Below are 11549 nucleotides of genomic sequence, written 5' to 3'. Positions count from 1 at the left end.
AAAAAAAAAAGAAAGAAAGAAAATAACTCACCACATCTAAGAAAAAAGTAAATGATACAGATAGATCCTTTTTCTAAAACCAATGTGATCAGATTCTGAGAGCAATACATACATTGTATCTTATATAACACCTCCAGCACATTTTTGGCAACCATTTAATGAAACTTAATACATCATATGAACGAGTTTATAAAGTACCTGCTCTGATCATCTTAACAGAGGCTTTAAGAAAGCAATTTTGATAAAATTAAACACTTGGTACCAATGAAGTACTTACGAAATAGAGTAGGAAAAAAATACTTCCTTGACATTAACAATTGGATACAGTGAACGCAAACATTGTTCTGGTAATGAGCGCACCAAAAGCCCCTGCTTGAGCACTATGCAAGCTATCTACATAATGAAAACACTGGTATTCCTTTAATATGTTTAAATATAAATAAATACTTTAAAAAGAAAATAGTAAATACTGTACTAAAAATGAGCACCAGAGCAGTGCTGCTCCGAGTTTTATAATTTGTGAGGGGGTAGTTAGAGAAATGAGTGAACATTTAGAAATGCTTAATAGATGCAACAGCAGTTTTATGTTTGTTGAATCTGGTAATTAGAAAACTTACCTTGTATTTTATGTATCTATTTATTTTTAGCAGTTCTTTTGGCATATTTTACAAAAATATCCCAGTGGATTGAGGGGGAAACTTGTCTGGTTTTTCATTGCAGATCGAGACAGAGTGATGCAGAGTTTTCTCTAAAGTTAAGGCAAAACTAGGGTGTCCACTGTCATCACCATTACTCAGTGTAGAAAGAAATATGTAATATGAGAAGAAAAATAAATGAGGTGCAAATATTATGAAGCATTTAATTGGGAAATACTGTGTTCATTATAGTAATAAAGACTAAAGAACTTGACATAGTTTTTAGGACCTATAATAACAATGCAGCAGGTTTTTGAATGATTGTCAAAGAGGCAGATTTTACCATACTTATTATAAGCTACTTATTTAATCTGCCACCATTTTGTTAAATGCTGGCAGAAGGCACAAGCTTTCTGAGTATGAGACAAGAGGATGCTATTACTGACAACATAGCAGTTGGTTCCCTTCTTGTCTCCAAGTCCCTTAATGACAATGTGGAACAGGCCCTGATGGGTGCTGAGGATGCAGTATGTCATAGCTAAAGAACCTTGAGCCCCAGTCTTAAAAGGGGGCACCTGCCACCTATATTTATTAGCCATTAATTCTGCCCTTTATGTGGAGAAAGATATCTTTCAAGGCTATTTTGTGTTCAGACATCTTTGAAAAACTGTCTAGACAAGAGTTAGAGAAAAGGCTCAGCACCTGTCGTCCAGTGGTTAGGGCGCCAGCCACATACACTGAGTCTGGAGGGTTTGAACCAGCCTGGGCCTGCTAAACAATAATGACAACCACAACAAAAAAACAGCCAGGTATTGTGGCAGGCACCAGTAGTCCCAGCTACGTGGGAGGCTGAGGCAAGAGAATCACTTAAGCCCAAGCATTTGAGGTTGCTGTGAGCTATGATGCCACGGACTCTACCGATGGTAACAAACAGAAGATTCCGTGGAGAATTATTTGAACAGAAGAACTGATGAAATTTAGAGCCATCCTACCCTATTTTCTAGATGGAAGGTTACATTACTGTAAAATCTCATTTAATTATATGGGAGTCAATTCTCTGAGCAAATAAATATTAAGTTTTAACATATTTGGGAAATCAGATTAAAAAGATACCAGGAGGAATAATTGTTGGACTAACCAAGAATTTGAAATTTAAAAGGATATCCTACACATGTTAATAAAGAATTTTAATTATCTTAAGATTATAGTAATTAAATTTATAAAATATTAGCTCCAACATAAGAAGAAACGAAAATACTGGAATATAATGCAGAAAGGTCTTAGGATAAGAAAGGCCATTTTATGGAAAATCCAAAGGCAAAAAGTAGATTTAGCTATACAAACAAAACAAAATAACTTTCTAGGCCAATATGCAACATTAACAAAGTTAAAAAAAAAAGAAGTATAAGTATAACTTGCAACTTGTATAGCAAAGGGCAAATAGCACAAAATGTTAAAGTGTTAGAAATTAATGAGAGTAGTGACTATCCAGGTAGAATAATGAGCAAAGAACATAGAAATAAAACAATAATGCTTTAACAAAAAGCAGCACCAGGATTGGTAAGGCAGTAAAGTGCTTATTATAATGCTCAGAATTAGAGAAGAAGTAGAGAAATAGGTTCTTATGTGTAGTCCTGGTACATATAAGTCAGCAAGCTTTCTGTGGAGTGCCATAGTGGTGCTATTTAAAATGTATGCATAAAATGGAGGAGTGAATCTTTAAGATTCTTTTTCTTTTTTTGGCTAGGGCTGGGTTTGAACCCACCACTTCTAGCATATGGGGCTGGTGCCCTACTCCTTTGAGCCACAGGCGCCACCCAGTCTTTAAGATTCTTGATCTGTATTTAAAGTAGAAGATGTACAGAAAATATTGTACATTTATCTTGGAACTTGTTTCCTCTCTCCGGAATGCTTTTCTCTCAGATACTGTCTTGGTTAGGTCTTTGCCTGCTTCATGTCTTTTCTAAAATGTCACCTTATAAGAGCAGCTTTCCTGTTCGCTGTATTTTTTAAAAAGTCGGACTTCTCACAGTCCCTACCTCACTGCTTTATTTTTCTCTATAGTATTTACCACCAGTTGATATTGACATGCGTTTCTTCATTTATGTAGTTCTTTTTAGAATATAGCTCTGTGAGGAAAAGAACATGTCTATTTAGTTCATTATTGTATCATTAGCACCCAGAAGCTAGCATGGACGCTCCTAAAATATAATTGTTAAATGTACTCATGAAGATATTAAGTAGAAAAGTAAATTAACTATACAGCATAAACTGATCCCGCTTCTCCTGGAAAAGTTATATTTGTGTCCATTTCATATATATATAGGTATGGTTTCCAGATGTAGGATTATGAGTACTTTTTATTTACCTTAACTTTTTCTTCCTGAAATGAAAACTGAATAGTTTCATAATCACTATAAATAAAGATGGTAATATTGTGAGGAAAGAAAGTGTGACACATGGATCTCCTTTAAGTGCTAAAAGAATTTATTGGTTCCTGTAAAAGCAAAAGTACTGACACTGCTTTGACTTTTACTCTTGCAGGTAGTATCTCCACCACCCACATTTACTGATACATCTGACCCCACCGCAAATGCTGCAGGAGGTTTACCATCATCCCTGGGAGGACCTCTTCCTCCCCATCTGGCTATCCAAGCAGGTAAAGGACTTGAATGCATGTACATAACTGAGATGTATTTTGTTGATCACCATTTTTTTCTCATTTGGATAGAAATAACTGCAGTAAAACTCTTTTGAGTTTAAGAGAAACAATACAAAGACTTTATAAGTTTGCATATACCAGCAAATCATTTGATTTTTCTTAGAAAAATGATTATGCCACAGCATCATTGTTTGCTGTCTACTAACCTTTTAGCTTCTACTAAAATTTTTATCTCTGAATAAATTTTGCACAGGCCTGACATTTGGTTAAGAAGTCGTAGGGATTGCCTTTTTTTATCTTCGAATTGTTCCTACCAAATGTATTATAGACTTATTTATTTACAGTATGAACCTAAGCCATTGCTGAATTCTGTATACAGTTAAGTCTTCTTCATAGTTTCTTGTAAACTATGACTTTTAATGAAAGTACATCATACATTGAATCTTTAAATAACTTGGTTTAGTTTAAGATTCTTTGGTTAAAATAATGAGGAAAAAAACTGGCTTCATTATACATTGTTTCACTTAAAGTTGGGTTTCCAAGAACCTTCAACAATCATTAAGTATGGATTTGGTGTGCATTCAGTGGAAACTTTTATTGGGGTATCATAGATTAGATTAGCTAGGATTTTGGTCATATTGCTCTCACATCTCAGATCTTTATGAAAGTAGTAGTAGTATCTACCTCGTAGAATTATTGTGAGGAATAAATTTTTTAAAATGCACCTAATAGGCTTAGTGGGATTAATAATGAATCAGTTCTAACTGCTGTTTTACATTATTCTGCTTTCTCAGTCAAGAGTCATCACTTTCTTCCACCTCTTTAGCTTCTCTTTATTTCCAATCAGGGTCATATTTAGGAAAGAAATTGTCTTACTGTTTAATCTGTTGAACAAAACTCCATTGATATTATGTACTGGATTATTGGTCACTTACTGTCATTCACTAATGATGCTGTTTCCTGCTATTTATTAGCATTGGAATGTCCAATTTACGCCTATACTAAAACACTTTTTAAGAAAATCATGGGCACTAATTTAGGCCCTTTTCTGTGTAAGTGAAACTGGATTTCTAAACTTAGAAGGCCAAAATCTAAACTAGAATAACTCCTTAAGATTTTTAGAATTTTTCCACAATTTAAGAGAATAATCATTTTCTTTCTTGAACAGAAAATAATTCTGCAGTTGGAGCCTCTGGCTATGGAGTTCCTGGGCCCACCTGGGACCGGGGAGCCAACTTGAAGGATTACTACTCAAAAAAGGAGGAACAAGAAGTGCAGGCGGTAAGCTAGCACCCTGAGTTAACACACACATCTCTAGGAATATGATTTGGGACTTAGTTCACAGCGAAATTTAAGGTAGTCACAAGTTAGTAATTTGGTGTTGCTTTTAAATGGTTGAAACTTCTTGTTTACACAAGTCGCCAGAAACCTAAACTACCCATTAAATCTGGCCATTCAAATTGGCCATGAAAAAGTGTTTTTTCTTGTTAATAAAAGGTCTCCTCATCTGCTTTATAGGAAATGTGATTTTCTCAAGAAGCCTCATTTCATGAGCACTTACAGTAAAAATGTCTTTAATTGTATGGCTTAATTTTCACTTAATGTATTTAATATGTTAGAATAAGCACAAAAAAACTGTCAGAGATTTTTTTATGAACAGTTTAGAGACTATATTAACTAATACCTTATTTATATAGTAGGACTTTTTAGATGCAGAAAATAATTCTGATTTCATTTGCACTAGGACTAGAAACGATTAAACAGTTTTTTGCATTATAAAGGATGATTATAAAGAAGGTATTATAAATTTCTGTACCATATATATGCATAACTAAATTAAAATTTACACAGCCAAATTATCATTGATTCCACAGACTCTCGAGTCAGAAGAGGTGGACTTAAATGCTGGGCTTCATGGAAACTGGACCTTGGAAAATGCTAAGGCTCGTCTAAACCAATATTTCCAAAAAGAAAAGATTCAAGGAGAATATAAATACACCCAAGTGGGTCCTGATCACAACAGGTTTGCTTATTTTGCTCTTTTCCTTCTATAATAAATGAGGGCAGTTTGGGTTATTAGCTGTTGAATGTGTTCTGTTTGTGTATGTTATCTAGTTCATTGTGTGGCTTAGAAGTGATTTGGGAAAAGAAGATTTATTACTTTGCATAAGAAGGATTGTTGATTTGTAATGTGCTGTGTCCGTGGTTTTCACTTGTGTGACTTTAGTTGTGTAAGAAGTTCAGCAAAAATCTGTTCGTGGTGTTAGACTTTGAAGGTTCTCGTTTGAATCTGAGTGTCAAAAGTCACAGCTGTTAAGTAGTGGTTTGACCCTATTTGACTCAAAAAATAGCCAGAGTGGTGATTTTGTTTGCTTTGGTATTTGTTAGAAACAGTTTTAAGTACTGTTTCTTTAATTGCTCAGGTTAGATAGAAACTTAAGCTTCGGAATCGGAAAGGTAGATTGTATTGCCTCTGGATCCAGATTTCACTTCAGCTTTGAAAGTTGCCAGCTCTCATAAGGGTCATTGTGATATACAAAGGTCAAGAGGGATGCCTCAGTCTTTGGATGTGGATTAAATTAGCATACTTTTTTCTGTTAAATTTATAAAACGTCATTAAAGGGTGTAACAATGACAGTATGTTTCTCAGCCTGCTTGCTGTTCTTCCTGAGAGCATTCCAGGGTGTAGTAATTATTACTCCCAGGAAGGCTCATATGGATTAGACTGTTCTGGGGGGCAGTGTACTTTTTATTGGAAGGGAGGGGAGATTGTAATGGAAACCTTTTGATTGATTTCAGTTTGCTATCTTTATTCAAATTTTTTCAAATTACATTAAAAATATTTGCCTTGAAAATCATAGTCTTCTCCCTTGGATGCATTTAGCATCACTAAAATAATTATTACTAAAATTAAAACTTGGTCACTCTGGTCAAAGTGATGTGCAGAGCATGGTTCCCCTGCCTCCCACTGTATTATTCAATCCTGAATTCTCACATATTTTATTTCTATTATCAAGACTTTTTCAAACCCTCAGATTGTATAGGAAAGACAAATTTGTCAGTGGTTTCTTTAATATTTTGACCTCAACTGAATGAGCTTAGTATCACTTGGTGCCTTTAAAAATAAGATATCTAAGTGTGCTTGAAGCTCATTGTTACAAACATTTTTTGTTATCAGTATCTTATCATTGGTTTCTGATACAAAGAAGTGAAGAATTCAGGACATGAAATGTGGGAGGCAAAGACAGTTGGGGAAGCTATGACAGCATTGCTCCTCCTATGTCCTTTATTTAAAGGCATAAAAGACAGCAACACCAGAGGTCTGTGTTCATACACACATGTGCTGCTGCTTAGGCTGAACTAAGCAATCACATGGGAAACTATTGTAAACTGATTTCTGGTGTCGCTGTTCCCCCTAGGTGGAGGAGAAAGAGATTGAGTGCTGACTTTAAGCCTGGCTGAGAAACATACTGGCATCGGTGTCATTAATGAAAGGGTGGATGTTGTTCCCCTGAAAGCCAGTGGCCTTTGACCCCTGAAGCCGCTGTGCCTGAAGGTCAGTTCACAAGAGGTATAGGAAGGAGTCTAACATTTTTTTCTTAAGCTTCACCTAACCTTTTATCTACAGCACAAAGTTAAGGTTAGAATGTACTGAGCAGTAGAAGGACCAGAATGCATAGTTTTCAGAGGACTTTTTTTTCTTGGTAAAATCTAAATTCATTCCCTAAACTCTCCTAGCAGTTTTAGCTATCACGTTAGAACACGTGGTTTATTCTCCACGACCTGATTTAAATAAATGTAATGTAAGTAAGCTACATTTTTTTTGTTATCAAAGGCTGCTTCCAACTGCAGGCAGATGTGAAAATTCTGCCTCAGGAGCCACTGATATGCACAAAGTGCATGTTCACTTGTGAGTTTGCATATACTTGTATTAGCTTATCTTAACAGAATGCACTCATTCATGGGTGACCCTACACGTAGGAATCTCCAGATAATCAGAACTATAAAGAGTTTGGGGCCTGCTTTTTTGGCTCCAAGCTAAGAGGAAAATTCCTTTTTATTGAAATTATTCTAGCTATTCAGACTCCAACCTTTGGAATAAGTAAGTACATATAAAATCTACAGCCTTAACATTTTCCTTTCATGAACAATTGGCTCATCAACTTCGATTATGGTTATCTCACGCCATGTTGTGTATTATTTGAGGTTTTATATGCTTCATTTGTTCTAGGATCGGACAGAATAAATGTTTACAGTGGTTTGGTCTTTTTTTCTGTGATTTGCCTAAGCAGTTGGAAAGCCTGCCTGACTTGGGACACCTGGATTTAGTAATATTTAGTTAGTGAAATTCCTAACCTTATTTGTATATGTTGTTACAGGAGCTTTATTGCAGAAATGACCATTTATATCAAGCAGCTGGGCAGAAGTAAGTGTTATTGCTTCCTTGATCGAAACTCTTCTTATAAAAGAGAAATAGTCACATTAAAGTCTTGAGCCACATATATGAAACTATATTATTGGAAAAACATGTAAGATAGTATCTAGGGTATATTTTAGAATATTAGTAATTATATGAGTTAGCAGCCTAATCTCAGTTTGCATGTAGAAAAAGATGAGATATGGTTAGATGGTTAGGAGTTTGCCTGTGTCAGAGAACTTTATTTTTTTCATCTTTATATATAAAATTGTCCTTCCAGTTCAGGTAAAAACTATGCTATGGTGAAATTTAAAAGGGCATCAGATATTACGTTTAGATGCCTAAAATGGCATTTAAGGAGTCATAGAATAAAGAGGTGAAGTGTGAGAAAGTTACCCTGAGCAAACATGAATAAATTGGGGTTACACCTTTAGAAAGTAAAAAGGCTAAAAGACATGATGCCTTGTATTCTTTATTCTTAGGCCATAAGTTTAAGTCAAGATATGTGTTATGCGTGAAAGATAAGGAAGTAGCCCTTTGTTACTGACAAGTTTTGTGACCTTGAATAAATCATCATTTGACATCACATGCTCAGTTTCTTACCTGCAAATTGAGAGAAATAGCTTAAGATAAGTTATTTTGAGTAGATGGGAGGATAAGAAGGAAAAGCAGATAAAGGCAGGCTAACTTCTGTCAGCCCACTGATCTAATTATCAGGATTAATTTGACTGGGCTAATTATGCAGAATGGTATCATTGTACTCTTTCCCTGCTTTTATAGTCATGTTTCCTTAAGCTGAATAATCCTGGAGGAGAGGAAACTTTCTATTAGAATTTTCTTTAAAACATGAGTAACTGTTAGATTCAGTTTAATGCTGGAGTCAGCAAACTATAGCCCTCTGGCCGAGTCCAGTCTGTTCTTACCAAGTTTTATTGGACCATACCTACACTCATGCATTTATGTCAGGGGACCGCAAACTTTTCTGTAAGAGACTATATAGTAAAAGCTTTCAGGGTCACGTATATCACAACATTGTTAGATTTATTTTTACAACTCTTGAAAAACATAAAATCCTTTCTTAGTTCCCAGTCTTATAGTGTGTCAAACGTTAGTTTAAGTATTGTCAGTGGCTGCTTTCATACATAAAAGGAAGAGTTCAATAGTTGTGACAGCCTACATGGCTGGCAAAAGCCTATTGTATTTATTAATGTGAAGTTATTTCCTGACCACTGATGTCTGTAACCACTTCAGACCCCATTTCTTTGATTGGTTTGTTTTTTGGACTCTTACTTAACTTTTCAAAAGTATAACTCTTTTTTTCCCTTTTTAATGCTAAATTAACAATAACAGCTTTGAAGTAGGTTATTTGCTTTCATAGCATTGATTTGTATGTGTATCTTAGCCTGTAATGAAATGGTTGGTTATTTAGTTAGTAAGCTGTTAGGCAATTTCTTTTGATTGGTAGGCTGAATGAAAAGAAAGTAGAGCTTTGTACCTAAACTCTGGTTGCTTATGATGAGATATATCTTTGCTTAGGTGATTATCCTTCTGTCTTTAATAATTTTGACCTTTCATTATAGGGATTTTTGCACGAGAACATGGATCAAATAAGAAATTAGCAGCACAGTCCTGTGCCCTGTCACTTGTCAGACAACTCTACCATCTTGGAGTTGTAGAAGCTTACTCTGGACTTACCAAGAAGAAAGAAGGAGAGACGGTGAGTCTTTAGACTTTAATAGCCCAGTAAGATCCCATTTAGCTTTTTCTGGTATTTGGGTAAGGAAATGTAAAATGTAATTTTAGGAATCTTACCTCAAGAAATGAAAATGGCCCTACTAATCACCTCTGTGTCTTGTGTAATGCTATGTTCATATTGGACAATGAGTAAATAATTACTAAAGTAATAATTCTCTCACCAAAGGGAACTGCCTCTGTTAGTTTAGGAATATTATAGCCTTAGTGTGTCAGCTCCACTCTCTTAGAAGCACTGTAATTGATTTGAGTAATGTTCATATATGTGTTACATGATAATCATGGTCATCCTTTTTCTGTAGGTGGAGCCTTACAAAGTTAACCTCTCTCAAGACTTAGAGCATCAGCTGCAAAACGTCGTTCAAGAGTTAAATCTTGAGATTGCGCCCCCAGTAAGCATACAGTTGTTAAGTTCACTTTTGTATAGAGCTTCTCTCATCAGGCAAGCAACTCATACTTTTTTTTCCCACTTTTCTTATATTTTAATAGCCTGATGATCCTTCTGTGCCAGTTGTACTGAACATTGGCAAACTGGCTCACTTCGAACCATCTCAGCGACAAAACCAAGTGGGTGTGGTTCCTTGGTCACCTCCACAGTCCAACTGGAATCCTTGGACTAGTAGCAACATTGATGAGGGACCCCTTGCTTATGTGAGTTCAATATTGTTTGAAATCAGACTCGTTAGTTTTTCTCTTAAGTATATTTCATTGGTATGTCTAGCTAAAATGTGGATTTCATTTGAAGCTGAGTTAGGTGCTTTTGTTTGACTGTATTGCATTTTCATTTCATAGGCTACTCCAGAACAAATAAGTATGGACCTCAAGAGTGAATTAATGTATCAACTGGAACAGGATCAGGATTTGCAAGCAGTAAGTCTATGAAGTATTTATATGTATGGTGCCCAGAGCTTCAGAATATTCTGGGTATGGGCAAAATGGCAGTGAATAAGTTTTGCCCTTTTTAGGAGAGTGCATCAAAGATAGGTAACAAACTGCTAATCCTACTTATCTCTGAGAGTAATTGGTATGAATTAAGGACCTAGGAAGAAAGTTCACTTCTTAATGTAATTTAATGGAAGTGGAGATACTTGGAATAATAACTCTTTTTGTTGTTTTGTAGTATTTCTCAAATATTAAAATGTGAAAGGAAATTTATGTAACAAAAAAAATAAAGGTACGAGCAAGATAAATTCTTCAGAAATTTATTGAAAAAGTTTTGTTAGAATGAATCTTATAAGGGTACATGTGAATCTTAATGTGGATTATAAATGTCTTAACAACTATGAGAATGACATGAAGGCTATGTTGGCCAAATTGATGACAGTATTTCAGATTGTATATGGAAACAATACACTGTATCCCATGATAGTATTAATGTACACAAACATGATTTAATAAAAATAAAAAAGAAAGTTTTGTTAGAGATATAAATTACATCTATTTTATGAAAAATATTTTGAGTAGTCTGGTGGAAAGGAGTAAGTTACTGAGATGAGTTTTTGTTTAGTTTTTTTAAAGGATTATGAGAGTTGCTTCTAATGATGTTCATAGAAAATTTGACAGCCGTATAACTTTTCTAATACAGATCTTGCAGGAGAGAGAATTATTGCCTGTGAAGAAATTTGAAAGTGAGATTCTGGAAGCAATTAGTCAAAATTCAGTTGTCATCATTCGAGGAGCTACTGGATGTGGTAAAACCACACAGGTTCCCCAGTTCATTCTAGATGAGTTTATCCAGACTGACAGAGCCGCAGAATGTAATATTGTAGTAACTCAGGTAAGTAGCAAAGTAACTATGAGTTGTAAGTCTGGCATGGATAGAGTTTGAGAGGTGGAAATACCTAGAGGCCAGAGCTTTAATTCTTTGTTCAGTTAACTTCCTTTTGTAGTTCTTAGATTGTTGGAGCATTAGGCCCTTTTAAACAAATAAATCTTATCTGTCTCTTAGGTCTTTTTCTAATGTCTAGTATCTACATTGGTGAGCTAAATTGGACCAGGAAGAGGATACTTTTTATTGAGACTATAGGGAATCTTTGGACCTAGAATCAAGATTGAGAATTCTTTCTCGGCTCCGGGCCTGTGG

General features: G+C 35.2%; 1 protein-coding gene across 2 annotated transcripts in view; it reads left to right on the top strand.

Annotated features, from left to right (window-relative positions):
* The window catches only part of DHX9 (DExH-box helicase 9), a 54318-nt gene that overhangs the window by 9774 nt on the left and 32995 nt on the right, over positions 1–11549 (top strand). The window contains exons 3-12 of one of the 2 annotated variants that reach the window (XM_012802667.2): positions 3180–3294; positions 4466–4578; positions 5172–5320; positions 6717–6853; positions 7677–7723; positions 9295–9431; positions 9769–9858; positions 9956–10117; positions 10259–10336; positions 11052–11243. In XM_012802667.2, the coding sequence (XP_012658121.1) occupies positions 7693–7723; positions 9295–9431; positions 9769–9858; positions 9956–10117; positions 10259–10336; positions 11052–11243 (690 nt within the window). In that variant the 5' untranslated portion in view covers positions 3180–3294; positions 4466–4578; positions 5172–5320; positions 6717–6853; positions 7677–7692. The remainder of the gene's footprint in view (positions 1–3179; positions 3295–4465; positions 4579–5171; positions 5321–6716; positions 6854–7676; positions 7724–9294; positions 9432–9768; positions 9859–9955; positions 10118–10258; positions 10337–11051; positions 11244–11549) is intronic. The other variant, XM_012802666.2, reaches the window with a different exon arrangement.

Source organism: Otolemur garnettii, unplaced genomic scaffold (genome assembly GCF_000181295.1).
Source record: "Otolemur garnettii isolate 467f Iridium unplaced genomic scaffold, OtoGar3 scaffold00016, whole genome shotgun sequence".
NCBI classification, from domain to species: Eukaryota; Metazoa; Chordata; class Mammalia; order Primates; family Galagidae; genus Otolemur; species Otolemur garnettii.
Note: the sequence above shows the minus strand (reverse complement) of the source record. Positions and strands in the feature narration are given on the sequence as shown.